General features: G+C 39.4%; 1 protein-coding gene across 2 annotated transcripts; it reads left to right on the top strand.

The window, feature by feature from the left end:
- Positions 1 to 917: 917 nt before the first annotated feature.
- Positions 918 to 25,557, top strand: IL1RL1 (interleukin 1 receptor like 1). 2 transcript variants are annotated; one of them, XM_030455915.1, is made up of 11 exons: positions 918 to 1,081; positions 6,129 to 6,196; positions 7,076 to 7,277; positions 7,571 to 7,739; positions 7,824 to 7,986; positions 10,867 to 10,935; positions 12,807 to 12,939; positions 13,020 to 13,171; positions 18,179 to 18,322; positions 20,559 to 20,717; positions 25,196 to 25,557. In XM_030455915.1, exons 2-11 carry the CDS (start codon positions 6,133 to 6,135, stop codon positions 25,540 to 25,542), a joined length of 1,602 nt encoding a protein of 533 aa, XP_030311775.1. In that variant the 5' UTR covers positions 918 to 1,081; positions 6,129 to 6,132; the 3' UTR covers positions 25,543 to 25,557. The 2 variants fall into 2 exon arrangements, with proteins under 2 accessions (XP_030311775.1, XP_030311781.1); XM_030455921.1 differs by lacking the exons at positions 18,179 to 18,322; positions 20,559 to 20,717; positions 25,196 to 25,557 and adding an exon at positions 14,716 to 14,733 and having other exon boundaries at positions 921 to 1,081.
- Positions 25,558 to 27,063: the final 1,506 nt, after the last annotated feature.

Genomic DNA, 27,063 nt, shown 5'->3' on the forward strand with positions numbered 1-27,063 from the left:
GAACATTGGAAGTGATAAATGGTATTCATAACTAACAGGGGAAAAATAAGGGTGTGAATGACATTAACATAAAAACTTCTTGTTTTGTTAAAGAAAGAATGATTTTCAAAATGTCTTTAGGAGTCATTCTGCTGAGATGTAAAAAGCTGATTTATACCCTGGAATTTGACTGATTTAGTACTGAAATTGCCCCTCGAGACTGGCTGCTTCACAGGAAGGAGATAGCTTGGGACCTTTGGTCAGGTTTAGTGCTGATGCTTGCAAGGCTGCTCAGCAGTCTTGAACAGTTCTCCCTAAAAATGTCTTTCAGACATCTGTTGGCCCTTATGGCCTGGTGAATACCTGCTCTTGGGGGTCACTGCACACTGTGTTGTGTCTACCACTGGAGTGACTTCTCCCACTCCCTCTTGCTCCCCTGGAGCTGCATCTGGGTTTCCTCTGGGACTGCTCTGCTCCTCCAGTCTTCTAGCTCCCAGAGATTTAATTTAGCTGCTGGTGCAGACAACTTGTTTCTTCACAGCCTTCTTTAAGCATCCTAGCTTCAGTGCAGCAGTTTCCTTCACTAAAAATGGTTTCTGGTGCTCCAGTGGTTTTTAGAGTTATTCTCAGGGAGCTGGTGCCTGATTAGATGAGGAAAAGCTGTGCCTTGTTCTCAAGCAAAATCTGTTTCAAAGCACCCTCTGCAGGCTGAATCCCTTTTTTTTTTTTTTTTTTTTTGTTCTTCCCAGGCATGTGAGAAAGCTAATAACCAGCTTGCAGATTTAATGTGGTGTAAGCATGCTAAAATACAATAATCTGTGGTTAATGGGAAATCTACAGTGTCAGTAAAAGGTATCTATTTAATTGGAACTCTGAGATGTCAACTCTGATAGGAACTTGAGGTTACTACAGTAACTGGCTTATTCTGTTTTGTTCAGTGGGAGGCGTCTCCAAATGCAGCCCTGTATCTTGCTCCTACAAGATACCAATTGCACAATCCAGTTCCCAGTAAAACCTGATACGAGCTACAGCAGAGAAATCAGGGGGAAGGATCCCACCACAGAGAGCAAGCCACTTCTCTGCTTTCTGAATTTTCTAGGTGGTAAGTAGAATTATGTTGTCACTTAGCAAAAAATAACTGAAGTATTTTATAAGAAAGTTTATTCCTCTTCACTTATGTGCTGCTTTATCTCAGGAAAAAATATTAGGTTAAAATTAAGACCATGCTTGTATAGTAGACAATTTGGGGACCAACATAAAGATTTACCTTATAATGTATTAAGAAATGGATTTACCCTCAGTTTTCTGGCAGATATTTTTATTAATTATTAAAAGACACAGAAAATGTTTACTGTGCAATGGATTTTTCATATTTTAGTATACTTCTGTACTTTCTTGCTCCAAAAAGTTTTGTAAGAATGTCTGTATCAGTCCCAGCATTTCCATACCCTAATATTGAATTTCCTAAATTTTACACTTGCAGTTGTAACAAGTGTAGGTGTTAACTATTGTGAGTGGTAGTTCTGGAATAAGTTCAGTGTTACTGCTGCTGTTTCAATAGCCCATTTTCAGTCAGAATAGGTTTTCTGCTTTGATAAAAGGATGCAAAACACCTTTAAAAAGGGAAATGAATGAAAGAACTCAATGTCTTGGTAAACAGTTGCCACATAACTGCTAATTCATGGTACATTTACATTGTAAATTCTGTTAGACTTCTTAAAATAGAAACTGCAATAACATTTCCAAGTTTTGTTTGTATGCAAGGTATAGTATTTTTATGTTTGTTCACTTATGTAAACAGTACTGTAAAGAGCTTATTACCAAATACAATTTTGGAAAAAAAAATCACCAGTGAGTTACTAGCAGAGTTAAGCCCTACAGACTGCTGCTTCTGCAAAATGAGTAGGAGATTTTCAATTTTTTCATCTTTCTTTGATATCGGATCAGTGGGGGGCTAGGTTTTGATGTACTCAGTTCAGGTAGTTATCCTGAATCTCTGTTTGGATCTCATGCTTTTTCAGCATCATAAAGTTTTCCCTCACAGAGCTCATAATATACAGTATTAGCAATAGCCATTTATGTTGAAGACCCAAAAATCCATTATGCAGGTTTTACTTCAGAAAAGTATAAAAAAACCTGTAAGTTCTAAACAAACCATCAAAAGCAGAAAAAAGCCCTCAGAACTATTCCCAGGAATTAGGGCTTTTCTCTCTCAGTGCTTCAGGCTACAGGAACTTCTTCCTTTTGTCTGTGGGACATGAGGTGTCTCGGTGCCTTGTGCCTCCTAGTGCCCTTTTAATTTGACCTATGTATCACGGATATGTGGATGCTTGCATTTTGCTTTGCTCACAGTAATGCCACAAACTGTAAGGCTGTCACAGTTTAACACTGGCCTGGCAATTAAACGGAGTAACAGCTGCTCTCTAATATTCCCTCTCTCCTCCCTGATAAAGAAAGGAGAGAGAATAAGGGAGAGAGACTTGTGGGTTGGAAACTAAACTACACAGCTTTAATGAAACAGTAATGATAAATAGGAAAAAAATTACTAAATATATACAAATATACAGGAAAATTGATACCATGTTCCTTCCCCCCTTTTCCCTCAATAACTCTCACATCACCACCGAGGCTGCAGGGCAGCCCTGGGAAAGTCCAGGCTGGAATCCTGGAGTCAGCAGCAGTCAGGAGCTGGAGGCAGGAACACACAGATATGGGCTGGCACGGATCAGGACCACAGGCAGACAAATGGATGGAATCCTCCCAGGATGCTGAAGGAAACAGGGAACGGGAGAAGAAAGGGAAGAAGGAAAGGCAGGAAGGGCAGGAAGCAGGAAGCTGGCTTGACCCTTGTGATCCCTCAAATTTATATTGAGTATGATGTGTATGGGATGGAATACTCTGTTTGGGCAATTCTGGCATCTATCTTGTCCGTTCCTCCCCAAAGGAGGGCTGCAGGTGGGACCTCTTTGTTCCTCTAGAGGGCAAAATGTTCCTCAGAGCTGAGCAGTGTCCTCGGCTCTGCACACCAGTCTCTAGCAGTAACTATAAACATCAAGTGTTATCAGTCCTAGGAGCACACACTGTCTGAGAAACTTGCTGTTAATTTCAGCAAGTGCAGCTACTTACAAGAGACTTAGCTGAAAGCAAAAGTACGAGACAGAAAATCACCTTTATCCTGGCCTAAACGAGGAGAAAGGCTCTAGTGACTCAGTCTTTCTATTTGCTATCTAGAGCTGCAACCTCTGCCTCAGTTTCTACTGAGGTGATTTAGCAGTTTGCTGTTGACTTTGGAAAATGCAAACAGAATTACATTTTTCTTTCAATTGTCTGAGCTCTTTTTATTTTCAGGGAACATTCCTCTTTGACTAGAGCCACATATGTTGCATGTATTAGCACACACAAACCCCAAACTCTGCTTAAACTATTGTCAATACGTAGCAGTGTGAAAATGGGGGGAAAATCAATAAAGCAAGCACCCGAGTTAGGCAGGGACAATCTGTCTTTTCAGCACAACTATTTTGCATTTTTTGGTGCAGGCTGGTAGCCCAGTATGTGTCAGGTCTCTCAAAGACATCCTTTTTTCAAGAAACAAAAGGGTAAATACAGCACCTGGAAAGTATGACAGTAGGCAAATACAAGTTTCTTCCTTCTGAATCATTTTGGCACTTGTTAGAAGTGTTGGTGAGGGCAAGTAATTGTCTGTCTCCATTCCTGGACAAAGCTGTATCTCAAAAATGGAGAAAGCTCAGGTCCTTGCAAGTTTTTCTTAATCAGCTTTCCATTTCTATGGCTGCCTTAACACTGGCAAGAAGGTATGCTCCTTTATTTCCAGTAGTAGTATTGCTTGTGGCCAAGTACAAAATAGATACATACAGAGAAAATATCAGGTTAGAAAGAACCTCATTTCAACCTCCAAACCTAGTCTAAGAGGCTGATTTTCTTTTAAAAATCAAAAATCAATTATTTCACTTTTTATAATCTTCCTGAAATATCAGCTTACTTAAACAAAATAGCTCTAAAAAGTAGTAGGATAGTTAGTATAACTACTAGTATAGCAAATAAATTTGTGGAACAGACCCAAACACTTGGGGGAAAAGGCTCCCAGCAAAGAAGAAATAAACTGGATGTTTTTCATGTCTATTTAATTAGTCAAATAATATAATATAATGATATTAAATTTTATTTATTATTTAACTTAGAGTTTTTCACTTAGCTGATCCTTAGGGTCTGTTTGGAGACTTCACTGCAGAGACTAAGTTGATATAGCTGTATCCTATCTCAACTGTGTGAACTAGCCCCATTGCAAATAGCATATCACTTTTTTTTAATATTTATATACATGCATGCATTTTGCATGCTGTAGGCATTCATCGGGTGCTCTGGAATGCTGGAAAAATACCCTTTGGAGAGATTCACCTTCCCTTCCTTCATAGCTACATCTGACTACGTAAATACCCTGCTGCAATCCCAGACATATCAGTCAGTCCTTCTTTGGAATAAATGAGTAGCTTCAAATGTATGTGAGTACAAATAGCTTAAAGTCTGCTCACAAAACTGGCAGACTGACTGGACAGAAAGGCCTTTTAGGAATAAAAGGTGTCCTCTGTATAAGACAATGCTCAGAGGCCAAATTTCTTTCCTGAGGGACTTCCCCTGTTTCAGGTCAGTCCTAAGCCCCCTTTTGGGCCACCTCATTCATTCCTTCCAGGGCACACCTCCTGATGTTTGTTGTGCTGAATAGTACCTTACAAAAATTATTAACCTGGCCTAAGATTTCCTTAAAATTATATAATTCAATACACTGCATGTGCTTGTATGTGGTGCTTTTCTGCAGCCCTAATGAAAGTGCTCCTCATGCACGTTGTTTTAGGAGCTCTTGGATGGTCACTTGCTTTCAGTAAAATACAGGGCATCAGCTTTGCCATCAGATTAATGCTTGGTTGCTGCTTTTTGGGTTTAAACCTCATATTTTCTGTGACTTTTGAGTATCCCTGAAAAATACAGGCACTAAAATTCTCATTATTTTATCTTCCGGAACTAAATTATGTTAATATTTTTATGAGTTTAAGTCTCTGGATGTTACTAAACCTAGAAAGAGAAACTTTCCATATTAATACAAAGCCAATGATATTTCTGAGCTTTCAAAGTCAGATTTGTTCTTGGCAAAAATGTAGGTCTTGATAACTATTTGTTTAGTCTGGAAATCTTTGACACTGAAATCAAAATTCCTTTGAGCAAGTGTGGTGACAGTACTTACCCTGCCTCTACACATCTTGCCTATTTTTTACCTTTCCCTCATACACAGCAGTAGAACCCACTGCTCTGTGACCTGCAGGGAAGGACAGTACTCAAGTGAAGGGTTTTTTAATGGTAAGTAGAATGCTTACAGATGCATAGTATAGCTGGATTGCATGTCTACTGACTGTCTCCTGAGATACTCCTAGGTTAGGTCAATTTGATGTCCATGGACAAAGAGACAGTTTCTATAATAAAGAGGTTTGTTGGAGAGTGCCTGAGCCACACTGTGAGGGGCATACAAATCAGACACAAACGAAAACATCAGTGAGGGACAGGATCTGTCCTGCTTATATTATGCAAGTGTAATATAGGTTCACCTACCTTTCCAGTACATTCTTTAGTTCTCCTTCAGGCATTGCTGCTAGTACTCATTGCTAGTAAACTTAATTCAAGCCCAGAGTATATAATTTCAAATCCCTGAACTATCCTTTTCTAAATCAAGGTATAATTTTTCTGCACTTGACTGAAGGGAATTCTAACTTAAATTTATCTTCCTCAAAAAAACCAAAACCAAAACAAAAAACAAAACAAAACAAAAACAACAACCAAGCAAGAGTAGGCTGCTTCTGCCTCAAGCTCACCATGGCAGAGTAATTCCCCACCCCATTAAACTAAGTAGTAACGATGGATTCATTGGAACATCAGCTCCTGCATTGATTATAGAACAAAGAGCATCATCTCAAAGCTGCAAAAATACTGCTACACACAGAGTGTGTAGCACACGGGATGCAGTTTATCACTGCATGATACTGTTATCTGTTAGTAGATGTATATCAGTAGCATACAAAGAGCATAACTGATGCAGTGAGAACATATTCTGAGTTATCAATATTTTTTCTTTTTTGCTTTAGATATATGATGGGGTATGTATATTTGATCTTATCTGCCTTCCTCTCAGTTTCCATGACGTCTGAAACATGTAAGTCACATTTAAAAAATATTTTCCAGTGAGCTTTGTTCTGTAAAAATGTCTAGGCTATCCCCAGTTAAGTAATTTTTTAAAACCTAAAATTAGCTGGTGTTCCTCAACCCACAAATCACAGCTTAAAAGGTAGCTTCATGTGTTTTCTCTGTGTTTTAAAATGCACCTAATGAGTCCATTCCTGTGACATGAGCTCTAGGTTTTACCTCTGCTTTTGGGCATCTCTGCAAGCAAGAAATAAAAGGATCTTTTTGAAAGAATTGCAGAGTATCTGGTGTTCCAGGTGCCAGCTGGCCTAAGACTCCAAAAGTATGCTTAAATTACAGCAAACAGGGCATGTGCACATGCCCTCTTCTGTTGTATAAATAAATATGAGTTATACTGAAGTATGGAAAGTTAATTTCATAGAATGGCACTAGAGCCAGTGTTTTTTGTTTAAATTCCTGTTTTGAATAAAACCAGGGTTTAAAGCAGAGGTTTGAATAAGAAGTTCATTTCGAGAAATCACTATGTTCAATTAAAACCTCATACTTTTTAGTGTATCTTTGGTGTGAATCTGGGGATGTTTTGCTTTGTTGGGGTTTTTTTGGTTTTTTGTTTTTTTTGGTTCTTCCTCTGTCTCACACATTAATTACGATTTTTGAAACAAAACAAAACAAAAAAAACCCCAAACTCCATGGCTCAATGAAAACAAATTTTGCCTTGACAAAAATCCAGTGAGAAAAACTTTGCTATACATAATCTCTGAAAACTCAGGTCAGGTAGTTAGAGGCACATGACTGGCTTACTTGTCCAGGGATGCCAGGTTCTCCTCTGTCTCAGTGCAGCTGAAGTTTAATTAATCAGTATTTTTTTTAATCTTTGGCTCATCTGCAGTTGATGGAATGGAAGGCGAAGCTTTCGTAATAAAATGTCCCAAATGGAGTTCATCTGTGCAAGTCACCTGGTATCACACGGATACTAACAAAATAATTCCTGCAGAAGAAGAGGGTTCACGAATATTTTCTGTAAACAGATTTCTTTGGTTTCTGCCAACTTCTAGAGAAGATTCTGGAAACTACACTTGCGTTATACGTTTGTAAGTGCAGCATTGAAAAGTGAAAGGCATAGTAAGACTGGAAAAAAATTCATGTTTTAATGATACAGTCTAAATGATCATCTGTGGAAATTATGCCATTTTTTCCTATCCTGTACACCAATTCATGTAAATTTTCACTCTGCAATTGCTATTTTTATGACTGGTTGTTAAAAATCAATCTGTGACTGAACTACATTTGGTTTATAGAACCCAAAACTCACACTTATTACAAATATTTAGTGTATTCCATATAAAAATACTAACATTGATGTACTTCTATTCCATTTTAAAAGTTCAAATAATCGCACGAGGTCCTTCAACATGAGTGTGCAGATTCACCCATACAAGCAAGGAGTGTGTTTCCCAAGTCAGATTCGTTACCCAAATGACACCGGGAGAGGAAAAATAGTTTGTCCTACAATTGACAATTATGAGAATGCTACTATCATCCAGTGGTATAAGGTAAATAAACCTCTGGCAGTGCCAGTTGTAGATCAGCTTAACGTAAGCTATTTGCAGCCAAATAAAGACAGTTTTATTTTCCAGGACTGCAAACCCCTCCAGGGAGAAAGATTCTTCATAGGAGAAAAATATATTTTTATTCACAACCCAAGAAAGGAGGATAATGGTTATTATACTTGTCAGTTTAACTGCACTCACAAAGGAAATGTGTTTAATGTATCAGCAACAAGGATTTTCATAAGTAAGGGTAAGAATTGTTTTGTAGCTTGCTAAGATAAAAAGGACTAATATCTTAAAACAAAAGAGGCTCCTGTTCTTCATTAAAGAGAAAAAGAGTTTCTGCTGGTTTGTTTTATCATCCTAATGCAACTTAAGATCAACCTTTTAGGTGAGTTTTGTGGATGGGGATCCAAATGAAGCAAAGTGAGGGTAAATTCAGACCTGGTCAAATTTAACTTCTTGCTGCAAGTCTCTGATGACTCTGGTTACATATTGAGGTTGGTAGTGCTGTCTGGTAGCATGTATTTCTGAAATGCAGGGTCTCTCAGTGAGATGATCTAGTGAGAATCACCTGGTGATCATTGGATCACTGATGTGTTGAAGGGCTGCAACTCAATACCTTCTGGTCTGCCTTGATTTTCTAGTATTTGTTTAATAGTAGGGCTGAAAAAGCTTTTTAATTTGTCTTGGATGAGACAAAATGAGTGAGAAATATGTTTATGTATCTATAGAGAGAGTAAGAGACAGAAAATAAGTGGAGCTCAGTGATTACCATGTCTTTGTTACTTTGAATGCAGCCAGCATTGCAGAGATTTTTGGGCTTCAGGGTGTCTTTAGCTTGCAATCTCCTCAGGAAGGCTTTGTATAGATGGTGGTCACCTTGAGCGGTGGCCAAAGGAAGAGACACAGCAATGAGCAGCTCCAGATTATATCAACTTAGAAAACTTAAAAATGTGTTTTCAAATCTGCAATCAGATCAGTAGAAAAATAGTCAGAAAGAATTTTATTTGAGGGGAGGTTGAGGTGGAAGAGCTTGGGTTTTGGTTTGGTTGTTTGATTTATTTATTAATTTATTTTCCCCCAGAAATAGATAATGTTCATTTGCAGACTGTTATCAGACCTTTTTGCTGTGAGGAGGAAACCAGCTTGTGGACAGAGTGCAGATTTGGAACATGAGAGCCTTGATTCCAGTTTTTCCTGCCATGTTCAGATTTCAGATGTGCAGTTCTGATTATTCTGAGCTGTACAGAAGATAGGTTTGAGCTGAAACCCAGTACAGTAGCTTAGGAGGTATCATGCCTTTCCTCCCCTTCTAACCATGTAATATACCCTGCTGGTCTACATGACACTTCTCTGCCTAATATTTTTTGTTTGAATGAACTTTCATCGGAACTTCTCTTGCTAGCCAGGAGTGCTGTTGTGTCTGTGTTGTAATAAATTGCTGGGTTTTATTTCACACAAAGGTATCTAAATTTTCAAAAGCTTTTGTTACATCCAGGTAGATTATTTTTTGAGGTTGATCTGACTTTCTTTTAAAATCGTTGCAGAAAGCAGCCATTGTTACATGACTTGTGAAATCTGAGCTGGGTATGTCATGTCTGCTCCAGTTTTTAGAAAATTCAGTGTTTAATGGAAACAAACTTGAATTTTTATCAGCCCTTAATATTATTATGCTGACAAGTGGAGCTGTTATATTTTGATAATATTGGTTTTTGATGTACAGTACAGTTGCTTTGCAGATCCACACTGACCCAGAGGACCTTCCTCTCTCGAGGAATGCTGTCAGCTAAGAACAGCATACTCAGCTAGCTAGGAACTGATTTTTTACTGACTTCTTTTTTACCATATCCAACTAATGAAAATTAGAAACAGTTAATATGGGTGAAAAGAACTGATTTTCTGGCAGCCTGGTAAGCAGAGGCTTAAATGCAGATTTATTTTAGGGAAGTATGGCTATGGATTTTGCAAAAGTACCTTGAGAGGGGAAAAACTCAATGAGGTTACCAAGAAGTGTGTTTGCAGTGGAACATATGAGACAGTATAAAGGACAAGAAAAGGTGCAAGAAAAAATGACAAGAAAAATGACAAGAAAAAATGCATCAAGGGGAAAAAAAATTGGAGGATCTGAATGCCTCATTCAAGTCAAGTGGTTGGATGTAGTCTGGACCTGTCCATGAAAATTATTACTGGGGACAGAAAATGAGTATGTCAAAGAAAATGTAGTATATATAGGAAATGATAAGGGATGCTCAGTGTCCTGGCAAACTGGTGTAATGGGCAGCAGTTGAATGTAGCAGAAGTGCACAGACAGCAGCAAGAGGGTCTTGGTAACTATGAGTGCTCATCTGTCAGTCTGTGGAGATGGGGAAAGAGAGGGGAACATGGAGAGGCAGCAGTGGGCTAGAGCATCCCCAGTGCAGATGCTGCATAAAAGTACATATTAGCTATTTCATATCAGACTAGACAACAGGGCATGGTCTCAAGTTGTGCCAGGGGAGGTTTAGGTTGGATATTAGAAAGAATTTCTTTATGGAGAGGGTGATCAGGCATTGGAATGGGCTGCCCAGGGAAGTAGTGGATTCTCCATCCCTGGAGATATTTAAAAAGAGACTGGATGTGGCACTCAGTGCCATGGTCTGGTAACTGCAGCGGTAGTGGATCAAGGGTTGGACTTGATGATCTCTGAGGTCCCTTCCAACCCAGCCAAATCTATGATTCTATGATTCCATGTATATGAGTAATTTATCAAATGTCAGAAGGAATCTCTTTTTAAAAACAAAATAAGCAACTGAAAAAACACACAAGCCTATAAGTGCATTTGTTTTTTTCCCACTCTGAGCTAAAACAGTACTTGTGCAAGTGAACTTTTCCTTGCGCTTTATGTACACAGATAAAGGTTAAATAAAGTGGGAGAAAATACTTAAACTTTTAGAATATGCAAAAATACTTAGTTGCAGGAGTAAAACCAGATATTCCCAAAAGACATGTGAAACACTGTAGTAGTGTTGCTTTGCAATTCTGCCTTAGGATCTTAAGATGTTAACAGTACAGATCATATAATTATCTTATAAAATGCATTTTCACAACTTTCTAAAATGTACTTTTTTTCTCTCCTTTATTTCTAAAGCAAAACCCTCACCTCTCCCTCCTCAGATTTTATTTCCAAAGAATAATGATGTAATAGAAGTGGAGGTTGGTAAGTGCATCAAATTGTTTTTAAATTAACATTTTGTGGTGGCTTAGTGAACATTCTGATCTGCAAGCAGATTTAATGCTGGAGTTTTTTGTTATGGTTTTCTATTGTAATGTTTACCAGATTTAATTCACCCGAGGCAGTGATGTGAAGTTCAGCATAACTGATGGGTTATTTAGTATTAAGCAGCAATTTAAGGAAATTTAAGTAACCCATTCTACCCTTACTGGAACAGGCTAGGATTACTCACACAGTCCATACTTACATTTTAGCTGAAGGAGTGACAGCTTCCATCCACTTCAGAGAGGGCTCTAGCTAAATCCTGTGAAAATTCTTGATGGTACATCTAAGAGACAAGAACAGGCTATTCTTGCACCTGGAGATACTGCTGGTTACTTGCAATTCCCCCATGGACACAGGAGCTTTGCCCCTGTTGATGGAAGAGGAAGAGCAAGGGACTGGCTGGTGGTCCTGAGGCTGAGGAGCACTGCCTGGTTCCAGTCCATGTTGAGCAGACCTGTTTGGTTTGGACATACTGGGAGGGTTGAAAGGAGCTGGGAGTCCAAGGAATGAGCTTAGAAACGGCAGGTGGGAGAGTCCACAGTGCTGTGGACTCCCTGGTTCTCTTTTCTATAGGGCTGTAGATGTCAGGGATTCAGATTCACCCTGTGTTACTTGCAGCGTCCGAGTGAGGTGTCTGTGCTGAGAGCCATCTGAGGTTTTTGTACAGTCACTGGTGAAAGTTGGACCTCTCCAGAAAGTGACTGAGCTTGACCGAAACAGATATAGATAGCCCAGGATGCCCAGGGCAGGTAAAGTGAGTCTGGGCCACTGAGAGAAGGGATCGTGGTTACCACTCCATTCCTGCTGTTCTACAGCAAGACCTCACTGGCAGCAGATGCTGCAGGGACCCAGGGCCCTGTCTGTGGTGTGGTGCACATACCATGGCTCAGGGACTTGCCATGTTGTCTTGGATTCCTCTTCTTTTTTCCTCTTTCCCCCAGTTGCTTTGTCACTCAGAATTAGATGGTCTGTGCTCCAGGACCACATTTTTCCAATGAGATGGTCAGTCCCTAGAGTTCCATGGGCTCTGCCAGATATTCTGGGATAATAAGTAATCTAGCACTGCTGGCATGGAACAAACTCACTTGGCATTTAAAAAACTATTTGCTATACTGGTTCTAGTGTCTGCTATTTGTAAGAATTAAGGGATTTTACATGCCCCCTAGTACCAGTTCAGGATGTAAGTCATAAGATTTGTACATCTTATCTAATTGCTGCTTAAATGAAAATTACATAGAAATAGTTTAAAGTGTTTTAATTAAACCTTCTTCCAGTGCAATGGTGCCTCTTAATTAGGAATAAATATTTCCTAATGACAGATATTTAATAAGTTATTTCCTGTTTTAGTCTTGCTTTAGCTGGTTTACTCTACTTTTATCTAGCTTGAATAAAATCCAAGGTAAACCTCTGCACACAAGACTTGTGTAAAATAATATATACTAAAAATTAATAATGTTATTTCCATGTACATTCATGTGTAAACCAGCATTTACTTTCCATGTTCCTCACTTTGATTACATGGCTTAAGCATCACAAGTCTACATTACTTTCATCATTGAAAGCCTAACTAATACTTTTTGCAGTCCTTCCTGTTGCATTAGGTCATTTGTTAAAATGACCTCATTTTGCTATCTCTTTTCAAGTCTTGTCTATAAATCATTGTTTTCAGCTGTATTTCAAAAAACTGTGTTGAAATTGTAAAGAAAAACATTCACAGATAGTATGAAGATTTGTAGGAAAAGATGCTAGGATGAAAATGAAATCATACTTTTTCACCAAGGAATGTTTACATATCTTTGTATCTTGATTAGGTGCTGCTTTTTCTCTGAAATGTCGGGCCCTCCTGGGGATTAGGAAACATCCACTGGCTGTTGTCACATGGGATGTAGACAACATCCCAGTGAAACACCTGAATACTTCAAGATTTCGTGAAAAAACTGATTTGTAAGTATGTATAACATCTTCCGTGCAAACTGTGCCTCACCATTAACGTCAATGATACCAACTCTTTCACTCTTTTTCAGTTTTGAAGGACCTGAGCATGGCTATTATATAGAGACCACTTTGCATATTTCGGAAATAAAAGAGGAGGATCTGAAGGCAAATTTCACCTGTGTGGCGCTGAACAAAATGCAGAACACAAAGGCCACCGTGACATTAAAACCCAAAGCACAATGTGAGGGTTGGATTTTTTCATTTTGTTTTCTTACAGTTGGCAGTTTGAAATATGTTGGTGATTTAGATTTATTATTTGTTTTTTTTAGTATGAAAGTTTCTGTTAGTGAGAAGAAAAATCAGCCTGCTTTCAAGACAGTTGTGCAATTTTATGTTTTTGTCAGGTCATGAAAGTCATTGGAGTAAATTCTCCTGGGGGTGGGTGGGCATCAGCAAGAGGTTAAATATGCAGAGCATGACTGTATCAGCCCTGTGATAAGAATATCCAGTTTCTAGGATATTTCTGCAAATCCCTCTTGCCTTGAAGGCAGGCAGTGCACCTGGACTTGAGGCACACCGGGATAGTGCAGTCTGCATTGCATAATACTCTATGGTAGCTGAGCCTCTGCAGATGGGAGCTGGGCAAGGAACTGACCTTACCTTTGGTCATCAGAGTCACAATGTATGTATTTCATCTCCTTTTGAGAATCCAACTCTTGATTCCAGTGTGAAACCATGGCAGAAAATAGGAAAACCTTAAAACCAAAAGTTTCAGCTGTCAGTGTGCCACTTTGCTGGCCCTGCCTTCCCTCCCATCCCACATCCACTGTAGTGCCTTGGTTTTTGACTAAATGTAAAGATGTGTAACTTCTCTGACGTCTAGTTTTGTCCTCTCTCCCTCTGAGCACTGCTGTGTGCCACGTAGAGTTGTGAGTATTACTTTGAAGGCTTTGCCTTGGTTTTGTTTTAGAGTTCATGGTTCTTGTAACTTCCCTCAGAGAAGGAAAGTCCAGGGCAATAAATGGTGGGGGCTGGGAAGGTCCTGTGGGAATTAGTCTTTTAATACAGATAGCCAAATCCTTAAGCACTGTTGCCAGCACCACTGAGCTAGATTCTTATGGCAGAAAATGCTATTGTATCTCTAAAGGCACAACAAGAACCTGCTGTCAATGTTTTCCTTTTTTAGCCCTTCAGATATACTGAACAGCTAAGGATCTTGAGAAGAAATCTCAAGGACTTTAACAGGGGTTAATTTTCTATGAGACCATGGTGCAGATGAATAAAATCAAGTGTACTGTGATCACAGGATGTGGTTAGCTCCATGTCCTGCAGTAAAGGAACAGCTTTGACTGTTCAAAACATCCCACAGGATCATGACTCCAAAGCATAAACATGTTTTCTTGCCATAGCCTAAACTGGAAGGAATGCAGGTGAATTATAACAAAGGATGGTTCATCATCCAGCAGGACAGCACCAGTTACCCCAGAGGAAGGTGGCAGGAAATGTTTTGGTTAGATGTTACTAAATGAGTGGGAGCACAGCACCACTCAGAATGCTGGAAGTTCATCATCTCTGCAATGAATTATCTCAGTGTGGGAGTGTACTTGCAGTGAGAGAGAAGGAAACTGAGCAATAATTCCTGCTTGCTCTGTTTCAGGTGATACAAGTCCTTTACAGGCCCCACACTACAAAATATATGAAGGAAAGCATATATTTTATATTCACTGTTTCACTGAATTTGATTTCTGTGGTAGACAAAACTTATTTTGTTTTTTATCCATATAGGTCTTCAGTAAATGCTCATGAAAGCACTTGACTGTGAGCTCCCCTTTGCTGCTGCCTCTGTTGTGTGGATGTCTGTCCCCTTCTTCTTGTTGCTGCTCCTGTCAAGATGTCTGCTTCTGCTCCTCAAAGCTGTTGGTGTCAGCAGTGCTGCATCCAGAAATGGTTGTGCTCTGCTTTCATCCTCTGTCTTGAGTCTTCACACAGCTGAGCAATATTTGTGCTAAAGATTGTCAGCTTACCTCTGAGAATAATAAAAATGCTTGTGCCTCTTGTCTTGTAAATATGTAATAAAATTGTGTACTCTTCTTTTTGTGTTTTGTTTGTTTATTAATTTGTTAATGGGAAAAAACTGGTTTGTTGTTTGGTTCTTTTTTTAAAATATGTGATTGTTACGTAGTGTTTCCCACAGCACAACTTGTGTCTGCTGGCTGCTATCCTGTTATTGTCCTTTTTACACAGGTTCCTGTTCTGCATTCTTTTTTCTTTTTTTTTTTTTTCTTTTCCATTTTTTCCTCCTAGATCATTCAGTGCAGGTTATGTTATCCTTATTTGTAGCACAGATTTGTGAAAGGAAGAAAGGAATGTATAGGTGTTGTGCCACTTACTACTCAAATTAGTCCCTTTTGGGAGCATTTAATGAACTAGATAAATAGTTTTTAGAAACACAGTGACAGACTAAAGGAGAAAGCAAAGATGCTGTAAGCAATTGCATTAGAGTTCCTCTTTGTTAGTACCTATTCAGTCTTACAGCACAAGTCTCTGCCTTCAAAACCTGCTGAATGAATAATTTGGCTCACAGTATGGAAATTTTCTGTGGGAACCAGGAATTGAATCTATTTTTCTGAGTCATAATCAAATACTTTATATCCTAGCTCATTGTTAGCAATATCTTTATTATTAACACAAACAAATTTGATGACAATTGTAGTCCACATAAGAATAAAAAGATGTCAGAGGGGAGTAATGAGAAATGGAGGAGCTTTTTTCACAATCAACATTGGTTAGAGCTGTTTGGTTTTGTCTCGATGGATAACTAGAATATTCTCTTAATACAGACAGGAACTGATGTCATTGGCAGGGCTGCTTGACATTTCTCACAGAAAAAAAAATATATTTTCCAGTTTAGGATAAATGCTGTGCACACGTGTGTATTCACATAAGCGTGTGAAGAACAGTGATGAATTGTGAAAACGGTGTCTGTCTCAAGTGTCTTTTCACATTTTTTTCCTATTAAAAAAAATATTGTTAGGAGAGGTTGGTCAGCTCTTTAGAACTGTACATGACTGAAGTATCTCAGTCATCAGGAGTAATGAAATGCACACAGTTGATTTCAGTGTGATTTCACAGTATCCAGACTGTGTACACTATGTCTTCTAAACACAGAGAAATAGGAAAAGTATTTGTGTGTTTTAACAGAAGAATTTAATGAGGATTTAGCTATGAATTTTGACAGTCTCTGCAGATGTGTTCTTGCCTTACTTAGGAAGTGATGATGTTCCTGCATCTTTCAGCTACTGCTGAAGATGAAGATCTTTCTCCATTTTTTTTCATCCATCCCCTGTCTAGACTTTTATCACCCCCAGCCAGTATGGAAGCCACCCTTCAACATGATTTCCCATCCTTTCTCTCCCCTCTTTGCCAAAACTTTTTGGTATCTTCTGATTCCTTCACCAGCACTTGTTCAGAAACATATTCTTCATGTTTTCATAATACCTCTTCGCAGAAAATATAGGCTCTCTCATTTCCTCCATGTCTTTCAGCCTTATGTCTCACTTTTCAATTCCAGAGTTGATGATCATCCAGACTTTACCTTTCCTTTCTGCCACAGGACATGTTCTGCCATGTGCTCTGAGATCACTTGCATAACACCTTGCATGGTGTGTCTCTGGTCACTGTAAGGAATTTGCTAAGGAACTTTTAACTCTTTTCTTCCACCTTTCCTGATGAAGATGTAGCTGGTCTTGCTGGGCACCTGGTGAGAAACAGAAACTCTGTTTCTCTGTTTCTTCCAGGCTGCTCCCAAGTGCCCTCCACATCTCTTTGGTATCTCTCATCCTGGAAGATGCAACCTCTCAAGAAAGAGAAAACGGATCAGCTGCACTGTTCATGCCAGTTCAGCTCATTATATAACTTCAGTGGACCAGTTCTCACAAAAGTAGCTCTAAGGGCAGAGAGGGGGGAGCTGGGAGCTCCTGAGACAGAGGCAGTGACAAATTAAAGAAATGCTGGAAGCATTAACTCCTTCAACCAGCAGGAACATCCCTTCAGTATCTCATTTAACTTGTCTGCTAGGGATACATGGGCTGTCTAAATACCTTCCAAGTCTTCCCCTTTTTAGTAATATGTAAGCTGCCACTGGGTTTTCATTACTCATCTTGATTCAGGCCTGATTCAATAAATGGAGGTAGCCTTTCATGTGTCTGACCCACAAGCTTCATCTTATTTCTTACTGAGCGTTCCTCAGTTCTTGTTCACAAGGAAGTATAAAACTGCCAGAGCACCACAGATGTTTCTAGTGTGAACCCTCTTCTCTGAAGAGTGCCAGAAATTCCAGTAATTCTGAGCAAAGTTCAGCCCAGAACATCAGCTCTGTTCTTCCTCAAAGATATTTAATGCTGAACCTAACCTTTTGTCTCATCTTTAGTAGACAGATGTAAACAGGAATTCCAGACCCAGACCTCTGCTATTTCTGCCTGGAAGTGCATCCACCTTAGAAGCCAGAGAAGTTACCAAAAACTGCTGTTCTTCTGGAGTTTGTCAGGAAATCCTTCAAATGTTGCTTTCTGACTTACTTGCTCTAGTGTTTCTAATAACTGATAGTAACTCTATTCCCATTGCTTTTCAACATAAATAAATAGCAGGCTGCCCACTCATGAACTCTCTGCTACTAGATGCATCAAAGTCAAATGAAACAATTGAATCCATTCAGTCTTGTTCAGGACCTCTCAACTGGGCTTCTGGCCCTTGCTCCTATGGTGCTGCAGATAGGTGACTTATTCCAGAGAAATGAGAGTCTGAGTAAGCCTTACTGGGAACCGAATCTGCTCTTCCAGGAACCCCTGTGAGGTTCTTGTATGACACTTTGCAAGCTATATAAGCACAGGAAACTTATCACTATTTTCCCAGCATTGGTCTAACCAGTGAACACACAAATGTAAACAGCATTTTTTGGGTTCTTAATTGCAGCTGTTGTTGTTGGAACCTGTTGCTTTTCTGCATGTTTTATAACTACTTAGTTAATACATTACAACAGTGTTTGCAATGTTGTGATGAGCACATGCTCAGAGAATGAAGATATAAAAAATAATGGCAACCTCTGATGCTTGGATGGTTCCCACCAGGTAGTGGAAGAAGTTTCCTCATTTTGTCTCTGTGTTAATTGACCAGGGAAATGTAAGGATAAGATGCTTCAGCCCATGGATTAAATTCTCTATGGTTAACAATACACTCCTCTTCATTGCAGTGGGTCTTCCTAACATCTTCTTGATCATAGGATTGCTGGTTCTGCTAGTTGTCATAGCAGTCTCTGTTATACTTTATCAGTCCTTCCGAGTTGATATCGTCCTATTGTTCCGGGAGATATTTCAGCCCTACTCAGCCAAAGATGGTGAGTAAAAACAGAGTAAGAAAGTTTAAGAAAAATAAAAATAACAAACCATGTGAAAGTGGACTTGTTGGGTAATTGCTTACTAACTCATTTTACACCTGAACATGATCCTTCATTTTCTCATGCTTTCCGAAATCATTTAGATAAGAGGGAACATACATAGCTCTGGTAGCACTTTAGATTCCCTAGTTTTCTGGGTTCTGTAGTGATACATTACATAAAAGAGGGGTTCAGCCCTGGCTTCATGTTTGTTTTTTGGTTTTTTTTTAAACAAAAAAACTTCCAGAAAACATTGAATGATAAAAAATACCATTTACAGTTCTATTAACTGTACTTGTTGTGTGCACTCAAAAGCAAAGGAACCACCCTACTGGCTAATCTGTGAACAGGCACATGTTAAAGCAATAGTTTTTATAAGCCTAAAACAAAGGTGCCAATATTGTGGAAGACACTTCTGGGGGGAATACATCCCATCCAACTTCAGGGGTGGACTTCAGCTCAAGAGTAAGACATCTAAATTTAATTTCATGTAATGAAGGTGCAGGCATGCAAGTTCCCATCATAGACATGTGGCCTGGACACCTGGAGCTGGGTTCAGCTGTCTCCCTGTGAGCACCTGCTGATGTTGGAGCTTCCTTAGGACTTGAGACCTGAACCCCTCTGCAGTGGAAGCTGAAGGGCTATCAGTACCCAGTGGTGCTATGTAATGCAAAATGATTCTTTGACTCTATGCTTTTAGGTGACCCAATTCAGCTCCTCATCAATAAATTCAACTGATCTAACCAGGCACTGGGACCTTGTGCATCAGTGGTCTAAACGTGTGCATGCAGAATCACTTGGCATGGTCAAAACCCAGACACATAACACGCATCTCCTGGGATGTTGTAGACTTCTGGAGCAGAGTCTGAAAGATTGGGCAGGATAGCATAGAAAGCCCCTAATTGTAGAATCATAGAATCGTATAATGGTTGGGCTGGAAGGGACCACTAAAGGTCATCAAGTCCAAGCCCCCTGCAGTGAGCAGGGAGATCTTTAACTAGATCAGGTTGCTCAGAGCCCTGTCATGACTGATCCTGAATGTCTCCAGGGATGAGGCCTCCATCACCTCTCTGGGCAACCCATAACAGTGTTTCACCATCTTCATAGTAAAGAAATTCTTCTTAATATCCAATCTAAATCTGCCCTGCTCTAGTTTAAGATCATTGCTCCTTGTCCTATTACTGCCCTTGTAAGCAGTCCCTCCCCAGTCACATTAGATGCCTGTATTTATGCAACTCAGATGGGCCCCTGGCATTTAGACAAGAGTAATCTGGATCACTCTACGATTCACTAACTGCATTGACCAGTTCTTCACTGAGGGTAGCAAGAGTTTAGACACATAGTTTTTGTGTAGACATCTAAATTTATGGTTTTTTAACTCTGAAGCTGGCTCAACAGATGCCTGCATGGGAGATATCTACAGCTAATCAAGGTATTTCTGTTAGAAGAATGCTTTTCAGAGCAGTTTCCATTTAAGTAGATTTTATGGTGAAGTCAATCATACTCTGGAAATGGTTATTTCTTTTTTTTTATTGTAAGAATGGTCTGGATAAGAACCTCAGATAGTAACAAAAGATGGAACGTGCCCATTCCTATTGGAAGGACAAAAATTAAACACTTGGGCTTAGAAAACAAATGCTCTGATGGCAAACATATTTGAGAGAAATTAAGAAAAAAGTGAAAGAAATATATTACTTGGTACTTGGTTCTGATTGTAAGACTAATTCCTGAGTAATGGAGCTTTTCACTGAGAAGTATAATATGCTGTGGGATGATGAGTAATTTCCTCATGATGGAAGAATTTAAGTCTAGTGTTTTGTCCTGAAGGGTTATTAACAGCCTACTGTATCACTACTGAAAGAATAAATGCTTTGTTTTCCTCTCTGTTTTACGTTGATACGCATCCATCAGTTGAATTCTTGCTCTGTATACTTTGAGACACAGCCTTCACAATACAGAAGTCAGGTTCTCCAGAGTTCAAACACACAGGACATAACACTAAAGCATGGAAAACACCAAAAATGAGAAGTGCCTGATTTCCAAACATGTACCTGATGATATGCATTATTTGGATTAGCAGGAACTTCTACTTAGATCTATTTCAAAGACTGGTATTTTTATTTCTCTTCTAGCTTTTGCAATAGACAGCTCTAATTCATGATAATACAACACACTTTCCTCTTGTTTTGCCTTGCAGATGGGAAGATATATGATGCATATGTTATCTATCCCCAAAACCACAACAGCGAAGCTAATTTTGTAGAATACTTTGTTTATCAAATCATGGCAGAGATTCTTGAAAATAAATGTGGATATAAACTGTGTATTTATGGGAGAGATATATATCCTGGAGAAGGTAAGTTTCAGATCAGATAATGCACTGAATGACTTGTCAAGCATGAGAAATTTGGGGTCCTGGTCTCTTAGGAGTATACAAGGTTCCTTTATGTTCCTGAGCTTGCTGCTCATCCCCTCAGCTACTGTGTGTCTGCTCCTCCAGGCAGAGTGACACGATGCCAATCTCTGCTTGTCCATGTGATGAGAAAAGCAAGCTACAGGACAGGGGCAGAGATTCTTTATCATCTTCTTGGCTCATGAAGGTGATGTGACCATAAATGTGACTCTTTTAAAAGCACACTTGCTCTTCAGGCAGGGTAACTCTGCTCAGCCCTTATCTGGGCAAAGCCACAACCAAACCATGCATGAGTAGTCTGCAAGGCACGGAAGAGGAGGAAACCACAACCTAAGCTGAGGAATTTACCTTGTTATCACTCAGGGTTTGTCATCCTGTTATGAATGTGTTAAGAGCTACAGGAAGTTCAGCTTCTGTTCACTGTCACAACCTACTTCACAGAAGTCCCAGCACTAATTCAGGAGAGAGTTTGTATTCTTTATCTCTGCTTCCTTGTCTTCCAGAATGGAACCATCTTAATTAATCTGTGCTAATTCCCATATTGACACCTCTACAGTACATCTTGTGGTTGCCATTATCTACATGCTATCTACTTTCCTCCAGAGCTGACTTGTCTGTTTATCTTGTGCTCTAATTCTTCTGTGGACCATATCTTCTCTCCCTGTCAGTAAGCAGGCATGAAGGCAAAGCTGGCAAGTTTTCTATTATATATTTCTGAAATCATCTGCACTGGGGCAGGTGTCACTCATCTGCCAGGAGCTGGGCTGAGATCTCTGATGTCCTCTTTTGAAAAGTAGCAAAAGTGCTGCCTAATCTTCAGAAAAGTCACTTCAACAAGAATGTAAAAAAACCTGCAGGAGTTACTGAGCCTGGCCATTCCCAGATCCACTGACAGTAGCTCACAAAACTGTCAATGATAAAAATTTATGCCACCTCTTCACGTGGTTAGGGACAATGCAATATTTTTTATGGGACATTAGGAAAACTGCACATGGCATGCAACTGAAGTGAAGACTGTGGGACTTAAAGGGGCTCCAGAAGGTTACATGAAATCAAAGATATTTTTTCCGTTCAAAGGTATTAATGGATGCCTGTAGCCCAGAAGTGAGAGGTGGAAGACTTGTCAGCCAGTCTTTGACAGTGAATAACTTTTGTTTGACTTGTTCAGCCTGATTTAATGAAAAGTCTAAAAATGTCCCGAGTATTGACCATAGTCTTTCTCTTCTGGTCAACTTTCCTAGCCTTCTGCTTTTTCTTCCTTGTCCATTTTCATGGCCCAAAATGCTTTCATCTGAGTGGAAAAGCTGTTCCAAGTCTGCCTGCCATTGGGAGAACTAAAAATGTCCCTTCTTCCTGGCAGATGTACTTTACCCATATGCTCCCCACTCTTGCTTGTCTTCTGATCTGATTACTTTCTCATTACCAGGTTTCCAAGTCTAAAACCTTACAATTAAAATATGCTTTGTATAGTAAAACAGGAAATGCCACTTGGAATTATTGGGATCCTTCCTAAACATGTCGTAGCATTCGATGTAAAGCTCCATGTACTTCCTGAAAAAAATATGCAGTGAGGACATAAAATGGAAATATTATTTCAAGACGTGCTTATGACTCTCAGAGCCAGAGAAAAGCTCTATTACTTGAAGCTTGTGTTCTTTCAGTAAAAAGAAATGTTAACCAGAATTATGGAAGTGATAAAGAGCTGTTGGACTCTTGTTATGCTTCCCTAAACGACCATTATTTTGTTTCCTGGTTTTACTGATTAATGGCATTTTCTACAACTTAATAGTTGCCATAAGAGGTGGAAATGCAAGTATTACCCAGTAAACCAAGAGGGTACATCAACTTCCCATTTTACTCCGTTCTTCTTGTGGTCTCATTGTCCTGCCAAGTGCATTCCTTGCTGCAGAATCCAACCAAACACTGCTGGAACTGCTGTATCTATAATATATAAAAACTTGAGCAAATAGCAGAGGAATGATCATGCTTCATGAAAGCAATGTTCTATGTAGCCACATGTCCTATCTTCAGCAGTCACTATGAGTGCCTTAAAGAAAAGGGCGAGATTATATTAATACTCCCACTAATGTATCCTCCCAGCAGCATTTGGACTTCAGATGCATATTTTTTTGTGTGTAATAGTTACTAATGGATTTTTCTTTTGCAGTATTTTCTGTCACTTTCAGAACTTGTTTAAACTTCTAACAGCCACAAAACAGCTTGCAATGAATCCCTCAAAGTATTTGCAATATGCAGCTCCATCTTTCCTTTTGCCAAAAGTATGGCACCAGAGATACAAATGGAGAAGTGAACACCTTCACAAGTAAATGGTCTTTCAGCCTTTAGCACAATGAACTGCACCTGAAAATTGAGAAAGATGATTTTTAAAACTGTTGTTATTGTGGGACGTAAGCATATGACAGTAGCTGCTTTCCTTAATTTTGCTCACCTTTGAAAGGATCTATTCTAACGTTAGGAAAATATAATGAAAAAGAAGAAAAGTGAAGGAGTTTGAATGGATGAACATCACAGAAAGGCAAATTGTTTCCACAGAATACTTTCAGACCCAAGAAATAAGGTGTGCAAGTCATCAAAATGGTTCTCTCCCTGACCTAGGAGGCTCTGGGCCTGTCAAAGACTGGGAAAACCCTTGCAATGGGCTGGCAGCCCCCAGCAAAGGAAAGGATGCATATGCAGCTGGCAGATGACATCTGCAAATTAGTGGCTTTCTTAAATAATTGTTAAATGGAATTTCCTCAGCTTGTCTCCCACATCCTTTTTTTCTTTTTTGTCCCAGCATCACATGCTCCCACAAAAACAACTCCACTTTTCATTCTACAGACCACAGGAAACTCTCCTGATGGGGCTGAGCATTTCACTGGGCAGGCACTCACCTGCAGTCTTCCTCCACAGACAGCACAGAAAGTCATTAAGAAACACAGCTTCTGGAGGCTTGATGTGGAGCTTTCCAAGCCAGCTCAGGTGTTTCTCCCTGTCTTGAACCAAAAAACAAGAATTGCTCTCTGTTACCCCTCCTCCACCCTCCCAAGGGACGATACAAGAGGATTATGGAAGAGAGACTTAAAGGTTGGAAGTTAAAACTGAAGCAGGTTTAGTGGAACAGAAAAGGGAGAAAATCACATGGGATGGGGAACAAATATATACAAAAGCTGATCTTGATGGTTGCAGAGATAAGTGTCTGAAGGTCCCCGAGGACAGAGCTGACTTGGGAGAGGGGTCCATGGCTCTTCCCAGCACCTGATGAATTTGAATCCTGCAGAGAACATGGCAAGCTGATCCCCTCTCCCCAAGACTTCTGAGTGCAGCCAAGCAGCAAGGAAGAAGAGAGGAGGAAAAGGGTGGTGGGCTTCCAGTCCTCCTGGTTTTTACAGAGTATAGAAGGAAACAGGAGGGCATATTGGTCCTTCTTTATTCTGCTCCTCCAGGTTAGCATCCTCTCTCTAGGTCCTAGTGTTGGTACCCTAAAATTAGCCTGGCCTCTCAAACCACAATACTTCTATATAGTCTGCTAGCTCTTGAATTTGCTAAGTTCAACATGGCCAACATCACAGTTCCAGTTGTGGGTTGATTGCCTCTCCCTAATACATCAGCAGAAAAGAAAAACACCTTTAGTCTTGCTGACATGCACATTCCCAAAGGGTGGGTCCAACCCAATGCACAGATTAGCCTAAAACCAAGCATGCTATAGTTTAGGAAAATTAAGATTCCCTCTTAGCAAGCCTCTTAGAAGCCAGTCATCCCAAAGTCTTCAAATGCTTAATTTTGATAGGTCAGTATTGCAGGATCAGCACTAATCTTCATTCTGAATAGGATTCCTTATGTGAAGTCTATTGATCAAGCACAAATTAGATGCAGTCCAGATCTATGAACTTGACCTTAGGTTATAGTGTTACGAGGCAACCAGGTGCCACTAATTGCCAGGGAGTGAGCATGAGCTTGTGTCAAGCCCACCTGTACCCAATTAAGGTGGGCCCTTTTATTGGCCCCCTGGTCCTGCTCATGCGCAGTAGGGGCCCACCTTAATTGGGCACAGGTGGGCTTGACACAAGCTCATGCTCACTCCCTGGCAATTAGTGGCACCTGGTTGCCTCGTTGTACTACATTAGGTTGTGTTAGAAATTACTAACAGTTCTTAAAAGTAGTGAAAATATTAATATTTCAACCAAAGAAAACATTTGAAAAGAAAGCTTTTTTTTTTTTTTAAATTATTATATTATTTTCTAGTGTATAAACTTGAGACTTGTCAAGGTTTAACACTGGGCTGGCAATTAAGTGAAGGCAGGAGAGAGACTGAAGTGAGACACATCTTATTTCTGGATAAAAAGCAATGAAAATGAAGTGCCTAAGCACAAAAGGCTTCCTAAAAGCCAGGGCCTCATTCTTTTCTTGTGCTCTCCTAGACACAGTAAGTGCAATTGAGAAGAGGATGCAGAAGAGCAGGCGGCTGATCATCCTTCTAACACACCAGCTGATTAATTGTGAAGAACCTGCTTATGACCAACACATCGCTCTGTACAAAGCCCTCATTCAAAAGGACATAAAGGTGATCCTGCTGGAAATAGAGAAAATTGGGGTTTATGAGCAACTTCAGGAATCTCTTAGGTTTATTATTAAGCAGCAAGGTACCGTCAAATGGAAAGAGCAGCACACTGGGCACCCCCAGTCACCCAGTTCTAAGTTCTGGAAACAGGTCAGGTACCACATGCCACGGACTCTCAAGCCCGCATACTCAGCTAATGCCAGATGAACAGCCTATGAAATATTGTTCCTCTCTTGGGATGGGCCACATGCCTGAACCTCTTTTTCTTTTCAGTAGGTACATGATTTTACAGTCTAGAAGCCTGGCTGTATTTTTGAACTTTTTTTCAGTCCTTCAACTGAGTAACAATAAAGTGATGGAGAAGGTCTGGGCAACTGAGGAAAGCTTTTATACATGTTGGAATTCTGTAAATAAATCATTCCAGGCTGTGTGTAGAATTTTCCATGTCACAGGAAATAAAATGTGCCTCTAACCTTTTGACATATAGTTGTACACAGAACTGAAATTTATGATTCTGAATAGCTGAATGCCCTGCAGGTTTACTTTATCTTTCTAATGCATCTGATCAAACATAAAGGCCTTATTTGACTTCTGAAGTACAATGTGTATGATGCAAATAGAAAGTTAATGTTGGGCTTTTAAAATTTTTTCCACCACTAATTTTTTAAAAATTCAATAGTAATATTTACACCATGAAATCGTATTCCTCCATAGTGTGGGTGCTTCAGAAAAACTGTTTTGAGACTGATGTGAATACAGCATTTGAAAAAAATTAATCGATAAGGGAAATAAATACACTGATACATATTTATATGATTCTTTTTCTTTTCTTATATATATATATATATATACATTATCACACAAAGGGTAAATTTTAATTCTCCTATATATAACAGACAATGCTGTTCCTGTTGTTATGATCTCCAGGCAGAAAAATAATTTTAAAATTTAGGGTGTTTAGGGAGGTGTCTTTTGCATAATGATAGAATTCCTTTGAGCTACTGAAAAAAGAGAGTGCATTTTTGTAACATTTCTTTTTTCCTATTCTCTGACCTTATGTCTACCTGTACTTTGTTCTGATAGGGAATGCACTGAGATGTGAAGGTCAGAGCCATATCTTCTACTTCAGGAATGTATAAACAAAGTGTGTTCTAGTACAGATATCCTTGCAAATTATTTTTTTTTAGCTTCTTAAACCCAGGAATTTTCTTACTTTTGGAGAAGGCTTGATTTTGAGCTTCAAGCTTGCTACAGAATGGACTTTAAAAGTGAAAATGAAGTGCAGAAAAAAAAATGTTGCCAAATGTTGCCAATTGTAAGTCCAGGCTTACAGAACAGGCAAGTAATTTCCTTTTACTCTAAGTTTTCATTGAAAATTAATTTTCAGATTTGTGGATATATCTATTTGGAGTGGGAAAAATAGATATTTGTTATATGTGAACATTTTTTTAGCAAAAAATCAAGAATAAATTAAAAGATCTGCAAACCAAAGAGCTTTTCACTGATGAACTATATTTTCAAGTGTTCATATTCTCACTACTCTTTTCACCACAACTATGAAACATCTAATCTTGCATTTTATTATTCCCTTGTTAGATTGTGTGCAGTGCTGGGTTCTGTTCCTAAAGATTCCTCTTGATAAACCTCACTATCCCTGTAGAAGCTCCAGAAAATGGAGGGCATTTGAAGGAACATATAAAGGCAGGAAAGACTATTGCTTTACGCTAT

Source organism: Calypte anna, chromosome 1 (assembly GCF_003957555.1).
Source record: "Calypte anna isolate BGI_N300 chromosome 1, bCalAnn1_v1.p, whole genome shotgun sequence".
Taxonomy (NCBI): Eukaryota; Metazoa; Chordata; class Aves; order Apodiformes; family Trochilidae; genus Calypte; species Calypte anna.

Bases quoted from the DNA above. Each gene is read 5' to 3' on its own strand.
- IL1RL1 (XM_030455915.1), top strand. From the start codon at position 6,133: ATGATGGGGTATGTATATTTGATCTTATCTGCCTTCCTCTCAGTTTCC. The intron at 10,936-12,806 runs GTAAGTGCATCA...TATCTTGATTAG, and splicing joins TGTAATAGAAGTGGAGGTTG to GTGCTGCTTTTTCTCTGAAA. The intron at 13,172-18,178 runs GTGAGGGTTGGA...TCTTCATTGCAG, and splicing joins ATTAAAACCCAAAGCACAAT to TGGGTCTTCCTAACATCTTC.